Consider the following 19010-nt stretch of genomic DNA (forward strand, 5'->3'; position numbering starts at 1 on the left):
CAGCCTTGTTCCAGAGGACGAACGCCGCCACGTACGCGATGTGGCTGATCGCGAAGGCCTGAACGAGCCGTATGACGTTTCTTTATGCCCCACCTGTTGTTGGAGACTCTCTGTATTAGCCGAATGGTCGCCGTGACTTTCTTTTCCAGGCGTGTTATAGTTTCCGTGTTTGTTCCCCTGGCTTCGATCCAGAGACCCAGGACTCTAATCTTTTGGACCATGGGTATCTCCGTGCCTTTCCTCGTGGTTAATCTGATTCCCCTTTTGTGTAGTTCCGCTGCGTCTCTGGACGGTTTGCCGAGCCTCCTGGGGCGGTAGAAAAGCAGTGCCGATTTCTCCGGCAAACATTCTAGTCCGGTGCCGTCCAGATGATTTTGGAAAACGTTTTTCTGACCTAGCCCCTGGACCAATTTTAGTGAAATTTGTCGCATTCGAGAGAGAAAGTTAAATTCTAGTGACTGTTGGAAGCGCAATTTCGATTTAGGTCCTGAATTTTGTTAAAAGAATTTTCAAGAATGCGAAAGTTCGCAAAAATGTAGAAGGACGAAGTTTACAAATTTATCATTATGCATGAGAAACAGATATCGCAGTTCTGCAAACGGCATCGATTAGACCATCGAAAGCGGACAAATTCGATATGTCATTTTATATCTCACGTGAATTTGTTACTTTGTTTACAAAGGCTCCGCAATAGCTGTATTTCCATATTACTAAATTGTTTGAAATTCATGTATAGCATATCAATTTTGTCCGCTTTAGATGTACTATTAGATCCAATTCACAGAATTGTATTATCGTTTTTGGTTTTTGAGTGATAGCTTCGTTTTCTAAAAATTTTCGATTTTTGCCAATTTTAAATAAAATATTGAGGACCTAAATTGACAATTCGAAACCAGCTGTCCCTATATTTTAAGTTTTTCTTTCAAACACAACAAACCTCGTCAAATTTGGTGCGGTGGTTGCCGAGAAAAACGAATTCTCCTTTTACATGCATTCAGATAGGAGCACCCGAGCTAAAGCTTCCTCTTAAGCGCCTGTTCCTGCGGCGAGCGTCGGCGTTACCGAGCGAACGATCACGGCTAAGATTGAAAGAGCGAACGCAGAGCGCCTCGGCCGATGAAAGACAGCGATACCGCAGAGTGCAAGTGGAGGAAAGCGGCGGAGTAGGGTATGGGGAAAGCATGAGAAGAAAAGCATAGTACCACGCAAGACAGGCGACGATGGCTACGAGATGGCTCCAGATTAGCGCGCGTCGTCTGGGAGGTCTGTCTGTGGCGGCTGCTGTGAATCGCGCCCGCGTTTCATCCACGCGCTGCCTCTCGTGATCGTTCGATTGTCGAAGCAGTCGCCCCACACTTCGCTCAGTTTGCAACATGCCGGACGAGATAGATTGTCCGCGCTAGCCAATACATCACGAAATAAAAACACCTACAGAGCTAGGCTCAAATTTCGCACTAGGGAGTATCGTTATCATAGTGAATTTTTTGTCTACTTTCATTTCCCTCTCCACTGTTAGATATACATGTCAGTTAATCGGCCCTATGCTTTCCTTGGCTTTGTTTTACGTTGGCCTCATATGGCCAAGAATTTATTTCGTTGTATCGTAGTCTTCAGCCGTCTTTTTTTATTCCACCAGCTAATTTTTATTGATACGAGAATGAACTTTTTTATCCATCGTTTCCTTCATCCATCACTGTGAAAAGTTAATCGAAAACCGCTGCCTTTCATTGTAACTTTATGTGCTACACACCTACGGATGGATCTTTTTTCTTTTTTAACAATTGTTAATTTGCTGTTTTATTTTGTTGATATTGCTTATTTTCACTCGTGCACACTTCGCGGACACTATTTAAAAGAAGAAGACGTTTACGGTTGCTTGCAACACAAACGCACGTTACGATATTCTTTGTTGCGTATAACCTTTTCAGCCCTTCAACAAAACAAAATTGGTTAGGGCCTTTAGTGTTTCACTGGTTTGCAAAGCATACGCGTCATACCTGTTCCATTGTCCATTCCTTCAAATTAATTTGAACAGCTACGACAACGTTCGCCTCGGGCGAAAACTGCGGTTATGTGTAAAGCTAATTGCTACCGCAAATAAAGGAGAAAACTGAGCATGTTTCAGATTGTGGCACTAACGTCTCTCAACAACTCTACGCTAACAATTTATTTCATGCACTGGGCAGGCTCCCCAGCCACTAAAGCCTTCGACAAATTCATAATAAAATCTCGATCAAGTGCTGCGTTCGCTGTGATAATAACCATCGCATTACGGTGATACTTCACGTAAATCAGACACTGCTCCTTACGGCCACGTTGATAACGGGGCTTTTCGCTGGTTCAAAAGATAAGCCACAAAACCTAAACGATGGCAACGCACACGCACGCTAGCAATTCTCGACTAAAATCAAGATAAAATCTAACAGCACGATATTGACACATACGAATATGAAAGCGCAACGCTGTGGAAGAAAGCATTGTACGTCTGGACTGGACTACGGAGACATACCACTGTGGTGGCACGCATAAAGCAACTGGGAATGGATGCTGTTCAGCTGCAAGCAGAATTGAAGTGAACTGTCCCCGTTAAGTCCTGGTTACTAGGATCTCACGCGCTAGGTTACCCAGGTGAGAATAGCCAGCTGCCACCTATAGAGTTGAATATAAATTCGTGGAGTTATACACGTGGGTGGACTTCCCATGGTTCGTCCCATCCGAGGCCCAAGTATTCGGAGTACAAGGCCCTGGCGTGGTGGAGCACACTTTGCAAGTCGTGTTGGCGCACTAGCTTATCGAAATGCATGGCCAGTTCGTTGTAGTCCATGCCCTTGCGCATTATGACGTCGCGGTGCTGCGTGAGTATCGATAAGCACAGGAACATCATGAATGGGTTGCCGCCGCCAAGCTGCTGCGGCGGCGGCAGCCGCATGTTGGCGGCACATCGGCGGCGGCCTTTCTTAGTGGAACTCGAAACATTTGTCCGTGGCACAGCGCCCGAGTCTGCTGCAGAGGCCACGCTGGAGGAAGCACCGCCTTCATGGAACAAGTGGTCCCCGCTGGTATGGTCCTTGGGCGTGTCCTTTGTGTCAGAGGCAAACTTTCCGGCGCTGTCTCCGCAGCCGTTACGACACGCATCGGCGCACACCCGCCCGTTCATGATGTTTCGCTCCGTGCCCAGCTCTTGTGAGACGGACATGGTGACAGGCTTGCAGCCATCCTTCTCGTCTTCGTCCGCATTCGCCGACCCTTCATCACGCACAGTGGACGCCGACGGTGAGGCTGGCGACGGCGGGCTCTGTCGGCAAATGACGTCCGCCTTGCTCTGTGAGCTGGCACCGGTGTGCGACGACAGCAGCGCGCATGGCGTGGCCATCTGGAAGGGCCGCTCGAACAGGGGCAGCTCGCCATCGGGTGGCATCGGCGGAAGCGAGCTCCACTGTACCTCGAGCATGCGCAGTGCGTCGTCAAAGGAGAACTCGCGCTTCAGCTCCAGCAGTAGCCAGCGGTAGCAGAATAGCAAGTCCTGGGCACCGCATTTCTCAAGGTACCTGCGAGTCGATTTCAAGACCCCGGTTTCCGGAGTCGCGCAGTAAGTTTAGTTTAGGAGAGTCGCGTAAGAAGAGTTATGTATCTACAAAAAAAAATTTTATCAGAGTACTGATATATTCTTGAGACTGCATAGAGCCGGCCAAATTCTTTTTACGCTTTAGAGATTGGCACTTAGTAAATATGAAGGTTAGAAAAGGCTGGTATGATACTGCTACGCGTACTCAGATAGTGGGCCCGGGGCAATCATTTTCTTATGAGGTCATCATCAGTACAAAGGGCACACCTCGGGCACTCACAGGAAGCGACGATGACCAACATTTCAGCAGGGTGATTTGCTAAGGCGCCTATAGTGGCCAGGTATATCCCCGGTGGTAGAACTTACTTTCTGAGACCAAAACATAATACGGGATAACATGTGCAGTCGGCGGCAAAATTTACCCCCGTAGTGGCCCCGTAACCCCGTACCACCCAACAGTGGTATGGGTGGCAATGTAGTCAGCATCTTGAACAGACAGGGAAGGGGACAGTTCAACATATTTGATGATTGGTGGTGGCACGTAAGCAACATCGGCCAGACATGGACGACACCCGCGCTGGCCAGGAGTACAAGGGAGTTAAGGAAGGTCGAGGCGGATAACGCCGGTGAATCCATTGATGAGTTAGTTCCCCGTGAGCGAACAGAAAGTGAAGGCCGCATATCAGGTCATGGGGACTTCGGCAAGGATGGTGAAAAATACGGCAGTAGGCATGGCGACCAGCAATGTATATGCAGACAATGCGCATTCCACTGATGGCATCTGCTTCTCCCATTACCCTTTAGGCATAACCAAGATCGCCGACACTGATGCCTGCGGTTTGTCTGTCTCATAAATTTTTGGCATGCGGCCTATAGGAAGCCCACATAGGAGTGTTGTGCTTGTATTCAGGCTGCCTACATTAAGCAGCGTCGCTACTACACCTTGTATTCCTTCGTTGGGCGAATGTAATTTCCAATTACTGACCGATCACAACGACTTGCTAGTCACAGCCTTGATTATCACCCTTACGGTCCTTATTTTTTTTATTTTCGTATTTCTACTTCTTCGCTCAGCCGCTCTCCACTAGTGTCATGATTCGCTTACGGCAGATCTCAGGTTCTCTCGCACCGATGGCCGGATCTGCCGTTGCTTCTATGGAACTGACCTCGCTTACTCCGTACGCCAATACTTTGCTGGTTGCGATGCCGGTCACATACGAAAAAACCAGCCACACTTCTGTTGGGTGCCTTCAGCCTATCGTTACTTCAGCCGAACCATTGTTTCGTGGGAGCTCGGATAACTTTTTCACCATTTCTACGAGCGTAATATCGGTAACACCTGGATCGCTCTGGTAATTGAATACGGAAAGCCATGCGCCATGCGGGAATCCTCATGCCTCACGACGGTTGCACGCGCGTCAGCATTTTATGGGACAAAGGGGAACCTTAATTCTTTCCGCAAGAAGAGCAAAGGAATCGCGAGCGCTTTCAACACCAGCTGTCATGTCAGGTCCCTGCGACATCGTACGATCCTCTTTGGGATCCAGCAAGCGATCAGTGCGGAATGCTCCGCCGCCGCTGCCTTTTTCCGGAACGTGGTTAGCCAACCCCGTTTCTGCGGCTGTAAACGCCGCAGCCAGCCGCATCCCGGCTGCTAAGTCAGTGTCTCTTCATTACCTAGCGTATTCTCTTCAAGGAATCTCCTAGTAACGTAAAATATGCCTAACTGGCCTGCTTGAAGTGTTGGTTCCAGCCGTAATAAATGCTTTCCGAGTGTTCGCATGGTTGTCGATGGTTGTTTGCTCGAGCTTGTACCATGCAGCGGTTGATGGGGTGCGCCAATTGCGGTGAGCCTAGGCGTAGCGGTGTTACCCCACCCCATCCCTTTTATGTTTACAGCTGTTACACGGTCCCTTCCGACCAGCTGGGCGACTGAGTACGGTGCTCTACGACAGCTCTTCACTGACAGTGGCAGTGCATCACTTTCCAAAGTCACTGATGACAGCTTCCGCTCTTGCAATAAATACCATGCAGAAATTCACCCTCTCCCACCATCCTCCTACCAACGGCCTCAGTGAGACTGAACCATAAAAAGCAACAACATAGTTGAGCTCATGTTTTCTTATATTTTACTTGCCTAAGTCTCTGTTGTAAATAGATTATGTAACCAATTTCCGTGTGAATAGTGCTTTATAAGTTAAACAATATGTTACTTTGACACTGAACTTGGTGTCCAAACGTCGAACTGCACAGTGGACATTATCGTGATATCATGACATAGTGTGACTTCATGTCTAGCCTGCCACTTTACCCACGACCGATTGAACTAGCGCGCCCATATTGCAGTGCGTGGTTCTGTTGCAAAAGCTAATAAAATGGGATATGTTCTTTTCTGCTGCGACAGGTGTGTCTGATCTTCTAGCCCGCGCACCTGTAGTATATACGTTACACCCCGAAAAGTGTCGTTAGATGTTTGACGATGATGGTCTGTGTGCCCAAGCGCGGATCCAGTTTCTTCTTTTTAAGGGCGGGGGGGGGGGCAATCTTTGATATTATGATTGATGATTGATGATGATGATGATGATGATTACGACGACGACGATGATAATGACCGCACGGATGCTTACTATCAATAATAACACTAACTTTATTCGCGTCCCAGTGAGCGTTCTAATGATACATATCTTTTTTTATATAGAAGAGGCCTTCGAATTCAAGCATGCCGCTTTGCTTCTGCGCTGGCCGCAACTTAAGGAGGGGTCGAGACATCCGAACATTCCCCCCGTATCAGCGCATGTGTATGACACTGCGGGCTCGGTGTTACTGAGCGATGCGCATGCTCCGGGAAGCTGCCTCTGTTGCGCGTACATTTTTTCAAAGTTAACTAAACCAGGATGAACGCGGCTCAACCTGCCCGAATGCACTGGTGTCAAAGACGCTGATGCACTACTAAGAGCAACCAGCGTTGCAATGGCGAAACGTACCTGAAGAAAATCGAATCAAAGTGCTCGACCAGGTCGGAGAGGTGCTTGAACTTGAGCGTCATAGCTTCGCCGTCCTCGTCGAAGTTCGGCCCCAGGCGGCGCATGAGCGCGCAGAAGCACACGTACGCTTGCGGTTCGTCACGCATCACCACCAGCAGAGGTGACGCGAGGTCGCTCATGCCCTGAATGAAGGAGCCAACAGGGGCGCGCAGCGTACTTAACGCATTCGGGTCAAAGACTGACCGCTTCACCACCAGCTGCACAATATGGCGTGAGACAGAAGCGACTCACACTCATTGTTTCTGTGTATATCTATGAATTGTTGCGTTTCGCCTGCGACACGTGGTTTTGCCGGCGCGACTGCGGCGGGGCGGCAGACATTTTGGCCCGATCGTCGTCGCCGCAACACTCATCGGCAGGTGTTTCCAGGCGCGACTGCGGCGATGCGACCGCAAAGGATCACCCTCTCATTCCAGTCATTGTGCCCGAAACAGGCGATGCCAAAGCAGGGATCATCCTCTCATTCCAGTCATTGTGCCCGAAACAGGCGATGCCAAAGCAGGGATCATCCTCTCATTCCAGTCATTGTGCCCGAAACAGGCGATGCCAAAGCAGGGATCATCCTCTCATTACAGTCTTTGTGCCCGACCGGCAGCGCTACAATAGGGTGCTACGAGATCGTGCTCGACATGGTGCTACGGCAGCGCTACAACAGGGTGCTACGAGATCGTGCTCGACATGGTGCTACGGCATCGCTACGACAGTGTGCGTCACCATTAGCCCATTGTACATTCACGTGCTCGTCTTTTGAGGGGTTCCTTCTTGCCCTCAACTGCGAGAGTATAAAAACAGCTGCCCCCGGACGCCAAAAGGGGGGCTCCGATTTCTTCTGTTGAGTAAAGTGCTCTCCCGTCTCTCTACTTCGGTCAAACTGACCGCCAACTCTTTGCGATGTTAAAATAAACAAGTTGTTTTGTTGTTACCAGTCGACTCATGCTTTGCCGGGACCTTCGGATGCTTCCAGTTGTACCCCAGGCCGCCAGGCCAACGCTACCCTTGGGGCTTGCGACCCAGGTACAACCACGGGCGTCAGCGCCGAGTTCCCAACAGATCGTACCAGCGGTGCGATCCAAACATCTGGTTGGCAGCGGTGAGATCGCCTCCGACTTCAAACAACTGTCTGCCAGCGGTGAGATCGCGACAACGGAGGCCAGCAGCAAAGAGATGCAGTTGACTGTATGCTGAGCAGCTCAACGACGATCCGGGAGCAGTGCAACGAGCCCTGTGTGACGACTGGTTGCCTGCAGCGGAACGACTGCGCGGAATTCCTGCCTGCGAGGTTTGGTGAGTGCGGGACTTTCTTCTTCTGAGCTTTGCCAGGCTTTTGTTAGTGTCAGAAACAGAGCTGGTAATTGTGGTTGTCGTTGCTGCCGGGTTAGTTTGCGGCAAGACAATAGTAAGCAGTAGAGAAAGCAGCATTCAGAGCAGCCATGGATTTGAAGTCGTTGCGCAAACCGAAATTGTTGGAGCTTGCAAGAGAGTTGGGTCTGGATGTCTCAGACAAACTCAGAAAACCAGAACTGCTAAGGACTATTCTTGAGTTAGAGGCTGAGGATGACGAGCTGTCGGAATGCCTTGAGACTATTGAGGAGAGGTCAAAAAGACAGGAGCGCGAACTTAAAGAGCAAAAAGAGAAACAGGAGCGCGAACTTAAAGAGCAAAAAGAGAAACAGGAGCGCGAACTTAAAGAGCAAAAAGAGAAACAGGAGCGCGAACTTAAAGAACAGAAAGAGCGAGAGCAACAAGAGCGTGACCGTCAACACGCTTTGGAAATGAAGCGTCTTGAGGTAGAGATGGAACGCGCTCGTAATGGAAGTCAGGCACACGGTGCAGGAGAACGCGTATTGTTCAAAATGACTGACCTGATGCGGCCGTTTAAGCTTGGAGAGGACATTGGTTTGTTCCTGGTTAACTTTGAGCGAACGTGCGAGAAGCAGGGGTTCTCTCGGGAAACGTGGCCACAGCGCTTGCTCACTTTGTTACCCGGCGAGGCGGCCGACGTAGTCGCTCGCTTGGATAGAGAGGAGGCAGAGGATTTCGACACAGTGAAATCGAGTCTTCTAAAAAAGTACCGGCTGTCTGCGGAGGCGTTCCGTCGGAAGTTTCGGGAAAATGAGAAAGGCAGAAGTGAGTCATATACAGAGTTTGCGTATAGGCTTATGTCGAACATGCAGGAGTGGCTCAAAGAAGAGAAAGCGTTTGGTGACCACGATAAAGTTCTGCAGTGTTTCGGGCTAGAACAGTTTTATAGTCGGTTACCGGAGAACGTGCGATACTGGGTCTTGGATAGGCCAGACGTTTGTACGGTGGCTAGAGCCGCTGAGCTAGCCGAGGAGTTTGTGACGCGTTGAGCTCGCGGAGCTAAGGACGGTCAAAAGGGTGAATTTGGCTCGAAGTTTCAGAGGCCGAAGTTCACACCCATGAGAGCAAAGGGGAACACGCGTAGTGCGGATGCGAGTGGAAGCAGTGCGACCGAACCTAAGGAGACGGCGGCAGCCGAAGCCGAACGCAGAAAGCGGTTCGAGATGAGGCAAGCGCGCGTTTGTTATACGTGCCAGAAGCCGGGTCACTTTTCGGCGCAGTGTCCGGAAACAACACCAAAAGTTGTGTTTTTTTCAATAGGCAGCACTGACGAGAACATGAAGCTTCTCGAGCCTTACATGCGAGACCTCCTCGTGAACGGGAAAGAGTGCCGAGTGCTTCGCGATTCCGCAGCTACAATGGATGTAGTTCACCCGTCTTATGTAGAACCCCATATGTTCACGGGCGAGTGCGCATGGATCAAGCAAGCCGTGGAAGCTCATAGCGTGTGTCTGCCAGTAGCAAAGGTGCTTATTGAAGGACCTTTCGGAGCGCTTGAGACAGAGGCGGCAGTGTCATCTATGCTGCCACCCCAGTACCCGTACCTATTTTCAAACAGGTCCGATCACCTCCTGCGCGAGAAGGGGCTTTTGTTTGGTGAAGCTAGTGTTCAGGCCTTAACCAGATCGAAGGTTCGGGAGCTCGCTGCAAAGGCGGTAGTTGCGGGGCCGACGTTATCAAACAACGAAAGAGGGTCAGAGGCGCAGCAAGCTGATATTCAGAGCACGCCCGAACAGAATAAAATTGAGTCTGTAGCGTTGAAGGCGCCAGATACTGGAGAGGAAAATCCCGATTCGGGAAAGTTAGAAGAGCTATCTACTGATTTGCTCATCGCGCCTACGTCAGACGGACTTGATAGGTTGCTAAAAGTCAGCCGGTCGGCTTTGATAGCCGAGCAAAAAAAGGATGGCAGCCTGGAAAACGTGCGCTGCAATGTCAAAGAAGGTATCGCCAGGAAAACTGCGCGTTTTGTGGAAAGAGGTGGAGTCCTGTACCGGAAGTATCTAGACCGCAGAGGAGTGGAGTTCGATCAGCTGGTCGTGCCTCAATGCTATCGTCAGGATCTGTTGCGCTTGTCACACGGGGGTTCGTGGTCCGGACACCTAGGAGTTAAGAAAACTAAGGACCGTCTCTTGCAAGAGTACTATTGGCCAGGGTGTTTTCGGGACGCAGACCATTTCGTGAGGACATGTGACACTTGTCAGCGGGTGGGCAAACCAGGGGACAAATCGAGGGCGCCGTTGAAATTGGTACCTATCATTACGGAGCCTTTTAGACGGCTCGTTATTGATACTGTGGGACCTCTGCCGGTAACAGCCACGGGGTACAGACACATTTTGACTGTGATCTGCCCAGCGACAAAGTTCCCTGAAGCAGTGCCGCTTAAAGAACTCAGCTCAGTTGAGATAGTTAATGCACTACTGTCCATATTTGCGCGAGTTGGTTTCCCTGCGGAAATCCAATCAGATCAGGGCACAATGTTTACTAGCGCTTTGACGACAACTTTTCTCGAAAGGTGTGGGGTAAAGCTGTTACACAGCTCAGTGTACCACCCACAGTCGAATTCCGTTGAGAAGCTCCACTCCGTCATGAAGCGCGTGTTGAGAGCGTTGTGTTTTGAACATCGAACTGACTGGGAGCTGTGTCTGCCTGGGGTGATGTTTGCTTTAAGGACCGCGCCGCATGCGGCTACGGGGTTTTCGCCAGCTGAACTGGTGTACGGTCGCTCGCTTCGGTCTCCGCTTCGCATGCTTCGAGAATCGTGGGAAGGTAGGGGCGACGACCCAGTCGTGGTGGAGTACGTGCTTAAGCTCCTCGAACGCTTAAGAAGGGCACAGGAGTTGTCAGGTGAAGCAATGACAAAGGCCCAGCAGAGGGCCAAGGTTTATTATGATCGGACAGCCAGGGCCCGTCGTTTTGAGGTTGGCGATGAGGTCATGATATTGCGCACATCGCTAAACAACAAACTAGACGTGCAGTGGGAGGGCCCAGCACGAATTGTTCAGAAACTGTCGGACGTTAACTACGTGGTAAGTCTGCCAGGAAAGCGGAAAGCACAGCAAGTTTACCACTGTAATCTGCTCAAACCTTATAGACAAAGGGAAGCAGTGGTGTGCATGATGGTAAACGTTCCTGAAGAGCTTCCGGTCGAGCTTCCAGGACTAGGCTCAGTGACGAACAGGGAAGACACCGGTCAAGTCATTAGTGACCTTATCAGTAAAGCACCGCTGTCGCCCGAGCAGAAAACCGAACTACACCAGCTATTACAAGAGTTTCAAGGTCTGTTCTCTGAGAGGCCTGGTAGGACTTCTGTACTTACTCATGATATAGAACTTACCTCCACAGAGCCAGTACGATCCAAGGCGTATCGGGTGTCACCCCGCCAGAACGATATTATGGAGGCTGAGGTAAAGAAAATGCTACAACTCGGTGTTATTGAGGCAGGTGAGAGTGATTATACCTCCCCTTTGATTTTAGTTGAGGTACCGGGCAAGGAACCTCGTCCTTGCGTCGACTACCGCAGGCTTAATTCCATCACTAAGGATCAAATTTATCCGATCCCTAACATCGAGGAGCGCCTTGAGAAAGTTAGTAGCGCTCAGTTTATTTCCACCCTAGATCTTGTCAGGGGTTATTGGCAGGTTCCACTTACAGAAGAGGCTAGTAGGTATGCGGCGTTCATTTCACCAATGGGAACATTCCGTCCTAAAGTGTTGAGTTTTGGTTTGAAGAACGCGCCATACTGTTTTTCAAGCCTCATGGATAAAGTGTTGCGGGGACAGCAAGAATTCGCTTTACCGTATCTAGACGACGTAGCGATATTCTCCGCATCCTGGTCTGAGCATATGACACACTTGCGGGCAGTGCTAACCCGCCTGCGCGAAGCAGGCTTGACAGTAAAGGCTCCTAAGTGCCAGTTAGCACAGGCCGAGGTTGTCTACCTCGGTCACGTGATTGGTCAGGGTCGTCGCCGCCCCTCTGAAATAAAAGTGGCCGCTGTGCGAGACTTTCCGCAACCGCGCACCAAGACCGATATTCGGTCGTTCTTGGGTGTCGCCGGCTACTATCAGAGGTACATCCCTAGGTACTCTGATATCGCGGCTCCCCTGACGGATGCTCTAAGAAAGACAGAGCCTCAAACAGTCGTCTGGGACGAGACAAAGGAAAGAGCTTTTAGCGCCCTAAAGAGTGCCCTAACAAGCCAGCCTGTGCTACGATCGCCAGACTATACAAAAGGGTTCGTTGTTCAGTGCGATGCTAGTGAGCGAGGCATGGGCGTTGTACTGTGCCAACGGGAAAATGGAGAAGTAGAACACCCCGTCCTGTATGCTAGTCGTAAGCTGTCCAGTCGTGAGCAGGCGTATAGCGCCACCGAGAAAGAGTGTGCGTGTCTCGTGTGGGCCGTTCAGAAATTGTCATGCTATCTAGCCGGCTCGAGGTTTATCATTGAGACGGATCACTGCCCTCTCCAATGGCTGCAGACCATCTCTCCCAAAAATGGCCGCCTCCTGCGCTGGAGCCTCGCTTTACAACAATATTCCTTTGAGGTGCGTTACAAAAAGGGGAGTCTCAACGGTAACGCCGATGGCTTAAGTCGAAGCCCCTAACGTAGGAATCAGCCTCAAAATTGTTTGTTACTGATGTTTTTCTTCCTGAGGCAGGATTTTTTTTAACATATTGCTTTTGTTTAGTGTTTCAAAGTGATGATATGCTTTCTAGTGCAATTTTTCAATTTGTGGACGCGTTCTGAGTGATGCTAGACTACTGTAAGGAACTAGGCAGTGGTATAAAAAGGGGAAAGAGCCTGGCAGGGCTTAGTGGGGGTTGTGCCGTGCTTGCTGACTGAGCGGTTGAGTTTCAGCGTAGTTCTAACGCTTGCCGGGAACGAGAACAAAAATGTGAACTCTCCCGAAGTCACTTTGCAGTGTCCCGTGCGAACCTGAACAAGAGAACGAGGCCTTCTCTGTGCGCTGCGCTCAAGAAACGTCGAGGGACGCCCGACTTCGGTTATGAGCATCATCGAGCGACATCCCTCCGGACAGCGGATGCAGTCCCCTGTCCATCGGGATCTCCTTCCCCCGGCGGGGCGGTCTGTTGCGTTTCGCCTGCGACACGTGGTTTTGCCGGCGCGACTGCGGCGGGGCGGCAGACATTTTGGCCCGATCGTCGTCGCCGCAACACTCATCGGCAGGTGTTTCCAGGCGCGACTGCGGCGATGCGACCGCAAAGGATCACCCTCTCATTCCAGTCATTGTGCCCGAAACAGGCGATGCCAAAGCAGGGATCATCCTCTCATTCCAGTCATTGTGCCCGAAACAGGCGATGCCAAAGCAGGGATCATCCTCTCATTCCAGTCATTGTGCCCGAAACAGGCGATGCCAAAGCAGGGATCATCCTCTCATTACAGTCTTTGTGCCCGACCGGCAGCGCTACAATAGGGTGCTACGAGATCGTGCTCGACATGGTGCTACGGCAGCGCTACAACAGGGTGCTACGAGATCGTGCTCGACATGGTGCTACGGCATCGCTACGACAGTGTGCGTCACCATTAGCCCATTGTACATTCACGTGCTCGTCTTTTGAGGGGTTCCTTCTTGCCCTCAACTGCGAGAGTATAAAAACAGCTGCCCCCGGACGCCAAAAGGGGGGCTCCGATTTCTTCTGTTGAGTAAAGTGCTCTCCCGTCTCTCTACTTCGGTCAAACTGACCGCCAACTCTTTGCGATGTTAAAATAAACAAGTTGTTTTGTTGTTACCAGTCGACTCATGCTTTGCCGGGACCTTCGGATGCTTCCAGTTGTACCCCAGGCCGCCAGGCCAACGCTACCCTTGGGGCTTGCGACCCAGGTACAACCACGGGCGTCAGCGCCGAGTTCCCAACAGATCGTACCAGCGGTGCGATCCAAACAGAATGCATACATTTTCGTCTCACCTGACAGTAGGAGAGCGACGGATGGTTGAGCGCGAACGTGGTGAGTAGGTTGAAGAGCGAGACGACGTTGGCGTTGTCATCTGCGCCTTCGTAGAACGGGTGCGAGCGATCGGTACGGAGAACGTCCTTGCGCACCATGCTACTGACCGGTAGGATGTCATCACTGCAGCTCGAATTTTCCACGAGCGCCTTCCAGGCGGCGCGCAGCTGGAGGTACTGGTCGCTTTTGCGGCGCATGTACGCCAACCGCTCGCGGCCTGTCAGGCCTTCGGGGTACACATTCAGTATGTGCTTCCAGACGACCTGCACAGCATATTGTTGCATAGAAAAGGCTTATCAGAAGCGCCATTTTTCAGAGAATGCCCTGCCCGTTTTCTACTTCTCTTTCGGAGTGCTGACGTTCGTGCTTTATAACGTAAAGGACTGATTATTCGTGCCGCTAGTAACAAACAAAGCGTCATTCGGAATGTATAAGCCGCTGTTTCTAACGCAGATCAGACTGCGCCCAGAGCCCTTCAAGAACCCAATTAGCAAATGTAATTACGAAGCCCTACACTATACGGCGTCCGACACATACCCCGTATTGCTTGAAACCCTAGATAAACGGGTGAATCAGCAGACCTTCCTGAGAGATGGCTCGACACCGCCCTTGTAGACTGCAAGACGCAGCTCGTGCGGCTTGAGCAGTCGCCCTTCGTCGTCCAGGCAGGCGCGGAACGTTCTGTCTCCGAGCGGGTCTGCCGTCTCCTGCTCGCGGCCGCCGCTGTTCCAGGGCAGGCTGATGACCGTGGAAGATCCGCTTGGGGAACTCGCCGGTGAGTCCTGCAGGGTGGGCAGGTTGAGCACCCTGTGGAAGCGACCCAGCGTTTTCTCCATTTGCAGAAAGAGCAGCCAGGCGGCCGCCCTGTAGCGCGACTGCGCCCGCACGCGCAGATCGGGCGCCAGAGGCACTCGAAGGCCGCTGGGTCCCGCCGCAACCTTATCGCCGCGGTTTGTCCTGAACAGGTTCAGCATGGCGATCACCGAGCTTCCGCCTCGACGAGGGGACGTCTCACGAGCGCGCACGGATGATGACGACGACGACGACGATGATGATGATGATGATGATGATGATGATGATCTAATACTATGGCTCGTAGCCACACTGTTGGTGGTTGTTTTGCCTTCGACTGGTGACTCGTACACCCACTATGGGGTCTGCAAGGATCGTGCAAGTTTGCCAAAAAAGCATGAATTCAATGCAACAGATGCAAAAAATTACTGACCTAAGCTTAATTAGGGAACACTGAAACGAAAATAGAGCAAAAATAATGAAGGGAAATAAATTTTATCGGGAAATCGCGTCAAATCACTTCTAGAACCCTATAAGAAACAATAAACATCCCTGTGGCTGCACCAGAGAGGCGAAGCGCAAAATGGAAGGATAAGTAGGTGAGTTCATGGCGCCACATTTCTGTATTGTTGTTAGGATTTTTCACAAATTGTTGTAGCAACGCAAGTGCGCAGGCAGTGAGAACTTTGACATGGCTATTTTTCTTTTTATTATTATTCAGAAGGTTGCTCTTAGGTATAACACAATATATAAAGGAAACGCGTAATGGCATTGCATATATAAGAACAACTTTGCTTCGTGCACAATATCAAACAAGGTCCGGTACAGTGCCCATGTATCCAACGTCGCAAGTCGTGAGGGTGTCCCTGACGATGATCGGTTGCTCTGAAGCGCTGCATACGCGCTTACTGCAGCCCCGGGCACGAACACAGAATAAGTGTCACGTTTACAACGTTAATAGACATGGCGCAAAGCGTGCGTCAGGATCCATGTGTGGTGTGGTACTGATGTGGCCAGTGGGTGTTCACTGCAGCTGTACACGCAGCCCTGACGGGAATCCTCTGAAGCGCCGCCTCCTCTCGGCGAGTGAGCCCACTACGGAGACTGGAACCACACGGAGGTACGAGTTCTCGTGTGTTGCATCAGGTTTTCCTTTTGGCGTGGCAGTTGTCTGCAGCCATCTTCGGGAAATTCTGGTGCTGGATGAGATATGATGGGGGATGGGGAGGGGGGGCGGCGAGTGGCAGAATCTGCGTCTAATTGGACAGGTAGAGCCGCACGTGGGACCCACTGAACACGTACCGTAATGGGGGAGTTTCTTGCCAGCTGATAGATGGCATCTGATAGCGACGTGGATCGGACTACGCGACGGATGTCGTGAATTGCTTGCGTGCAATCTATGCAGATGACAAGGTTCCAATACTGCGCAAGTTCAACGAAGCCCATAAATGAGTTCAACCCATGTCGTATGGCGGCTAGTTCAGCGAGATACGCTGGTGGGGTGAGGTCGACTACATACGTGAATGTCCGCCATACTTCTGGTCGCTTTGCGTACCCCAGTGCGGTATGCACCATGCCATTCTTGGTCTTCGCATCAACGTAGCCTACAATAATGTCCTTTGTGTCATCGATGTGGATGAGGTGAACGACCAGCTCCGTTGCTTGGCGAAGGATCGGGCGATGTAGGCGGGCGAGTGGCTTGTTGTCTTCAAGTTGCACTCGATGCCACGAAGATACAAGGGTTGCCGCGATAGTGAGGGTAAGAGCCTCAGATCGTATGATTCGAGATAACGCAGTTACGGAGCAAATAATTGAAAGCTTGAACGCGCAAGAAGATGTGCTTTGATGTACCAGTTCGTCAATCGTGTTGAATAGTGTCTCGGCCTGTAAATTCGCCCCATGATGGCACGCATAGCCTCCCGATTAACACATTCAGCGCCTTCGCATTCTGACTTCGTAAAATGGGGGAACTGAGTTTGGTACTCGAGGCGTAGCTGGAGACAGACTTGACTAGTTGGCATGCCAGGTTGGTGCGTGCTCCACTCGACTTGCTATAGCAGTCCCACGGATCATGTGTATCATCTCTGCAGCGCGTCGCTTTTGCGATGTTGACCCACGGGAAAGCAGAACGAGTCCGAGCAATTTCAACGCCCAGCACGCGAAGAGTTGATACTTCTTTTAGAGGTTCCTGACCGAAGATCAAGCAAATGGATTGGTTTGAAAGCAGATGGTGCCCGTATCTGCTTGCTGCAGCCGGGATATGCTGTTCTGTCTTTCTGTATTTCTAATCCTGCATGCCCACACCAGTCATTATAATCACGTCTAGGGCCGTTTGAGACGTCTGTTCTTGGCGGGAGATTTACGGTAGCCAGTCCACATTACATGATGAAGTAAATGTCAGGTTACCAAACCAATGCAAGAAGAGCGATGTGGAACACTATTGGTGCAAGGATAGAGCCTCGTGGAACGCCACGGTGCAAGGTGAGCAATCCTACTGCGTGCCCAGCCAGGACGACAGAAAAGGTTTAGGAAGTAAGGCATTGACGAACGTGCGCACGTTCACCGGGAGGTGAAACCAGTGGAGGATTGCCGCTATCGCCTCATGGCTGTCCTGAACACCCCTCTGGCTTGGTGAAAAAACGCAGTCGACGCTGCTAGGAAGATGCCGACCAAATTTTGTGGTCTTGAGCGGTGCGTAGAGCCGTATTGGAACTCGCCCCAAGCGGAGCGCGAGCTCACCTTTCTCAAACGCTCTCTTTTCAACAGAGGCCTCCTCCTCAGCCTTTCTGGACGCTTTATGTCATATGGCAGATTCCGATACGCGCCTCGGGGCTACTACTGACCAATAACTGACATTAATCAAGAAGCATGTTTGGATCAGTGTGCTTCTTCCTATTATTACTGCATTTTTACATATTACTGCATATATTTATTGGCGCAGTTTAATAAACAATCTGAAGTGGGCGAAAATCGGCTTTTGAATTTCGATAAGAATTATACTTTCGGAAACGTCGACTACCGTCTGCTCACGCTAGGCCGCGGCCACCCGTGTAAAAAATAAACTTTGGCCACCCTGCTTATTGGTGTCGCAGCCGTCGGTTCTCGTTGATTTTGACTAGTTTTCAACACTGAACTACGCTCGAATCACGCGAAAGTCAGACCACACGCGCGCTTGCGAGCGCGCTCTCACTCCTGACCACTCCTGGTTAAAGGGACACTAAAGGTTACCATAAAGTCAAGTTAAAGTGGTAGAGCAATGTTCTAGAACGTCTAAGGCGTCAATATAATCGCGAACAGAGCTTTAGTAACCGAGAAATTGAGGTAAATGCATGACACGATTTGAGACCCCGCAGCGACATTCCGGTACTAGCCCGATGACGAAAGCACTCCTCAGAATTTGTGTTACTAATACTGAACTACTCGTATTGAAAATATCCTTTCATTCGATTATAAGACGAAAGAAAATGCTACTTGTCTACGTCTATTCGAGTCTAAGAAAAAATAACATTTTGACGTTACCCTTCTGTAGCATGGGTGGTCGAAAGGTTTCGTTTCCGCTCGACTCTGCGCGCTCGACTCTGCGCCGCGCACGCTTTGGAGTTTCAGTAGTTTCGTTATCGCGTCGTGCTGTGCAGGTTCTGCTGGCTCGCGAAACTTTCATTTCGAACAAGCAGTGAGAATGCCACGTCCTCGTGATGTCGTGGGAAGCCCTCGTTGCTTTCCCGCTCCGGAGAGCCGGTGTCGAGGCCGCCCTCGTAGTACGCAACGACGCCGGTAGCGCGAGCCCTCAGCAGCAGGTCGCGCTCGTCAGTGCTCAAATCGCTGAAGTTGAGCCCAGCATCGTGAGCCAATCTGTCGTTGTCAGGGTCCATTGCGACGAGCGTCGAAGTTAGCGTCATAGAATAAAGTACCAGCTTATGGTCGCGCGTTTCTCCTTCCGCTAGCCACCATACTCCCGCTTTCGCTCTGCTGTCGGCTCTGTCTTGGCTCTGTTTCTGGCCGCGCGTTTGCGTTTTGCGCAGAAAAGCCCTAGCGCCGTATGCGGACGCCGTTCTACTCACCGATGGCGCAACGTCACTATGAGACCATGATGTCAGTACTCCTCGATCGGAGGGCGGGCAATTTGAACTGCGCTAGAGGTACGCGGACGCTTCAGAACGCATTTTCTCTTCAAGTAAGTCTCTCCTTGGCACGAAAGAAGCGTTTCGAGGTTTCTGGGATGGTATTTCAACAGTGCACGGTCACCTAATAGTAACCTTTAGTGTCCCTTTAAACG

At 50.9% G+C, this 19010-nt stretch overlaps 1 protein-coding gene across 1 annotated transcript; it reads right to left on the bottom strand.

Moving 5' to 3' along the window:
* Nucleotides 1-2677: 2677 nt before the first annotated feature.
* On the bottom strand, nucleotides 2678-14916 carry LOC142570486 (TBC1 domain family member 25-like). The gene is made up of 4 exons (XM_075678868.1): nucleotides 14524-14916; nucleotides 13903-14205; nucleotides 6550-6731; nucleotides 2678-3548 (listed from the first exon to the last, which is right to left on the bottom strand). The coding sequence occupies exons 1-4, from the start codon at nucleotides 14914-14916 to the stop codon at nucleotides 2678-2680; spliced, it is 1749 nt and encodes a 582-aa protein (XP_075534983.1).
* Nucleotides 14917-19010: the final 4094 nt, after the last annotated feature.

Source organism: Dermacentor variabilis, chromosome 2 (assembly GCF_050947875.1).
Source record: "Dermacentor variabilis isolate Ectoservices chromosome 2, ASM5094787v1, whole genome shotgun sequence".
In the NCBI taxonomy this organism is placed as follows: domain Eukaryota; kingdom Metazoa; phylum Arthropoda; class Arachnida; order Ixodida; family Ixodidae; genus Dermacentor; species Dermacentor variabilis.

Excerpts from the sequence above, each read along its gene's own strand:
- LOC142570486 (XM_075678868.1), bottom strand. The coding sequence starts at position 14,916 with ATGCTGAACCTGTTCAGGACAAACCGCGGCGATAAGGTTGCGGCGGGA. Across the intron at positions 6,732-13,902 it reads CGTCGCTCTCCTACTGTCAG|GGCATGAGCGACCTCGCGTC; the intron begins GTGAGACGAAAA and ends TCCTTCATTCAG. Across the intron at positions 3,549-6,549 it reads TTTGATTCGATTTTCTTCAG|GTACCTTGAGAAATGCGGTG; the intron begins GTACGTTTCGCC and ends ATCGACTCGCAG.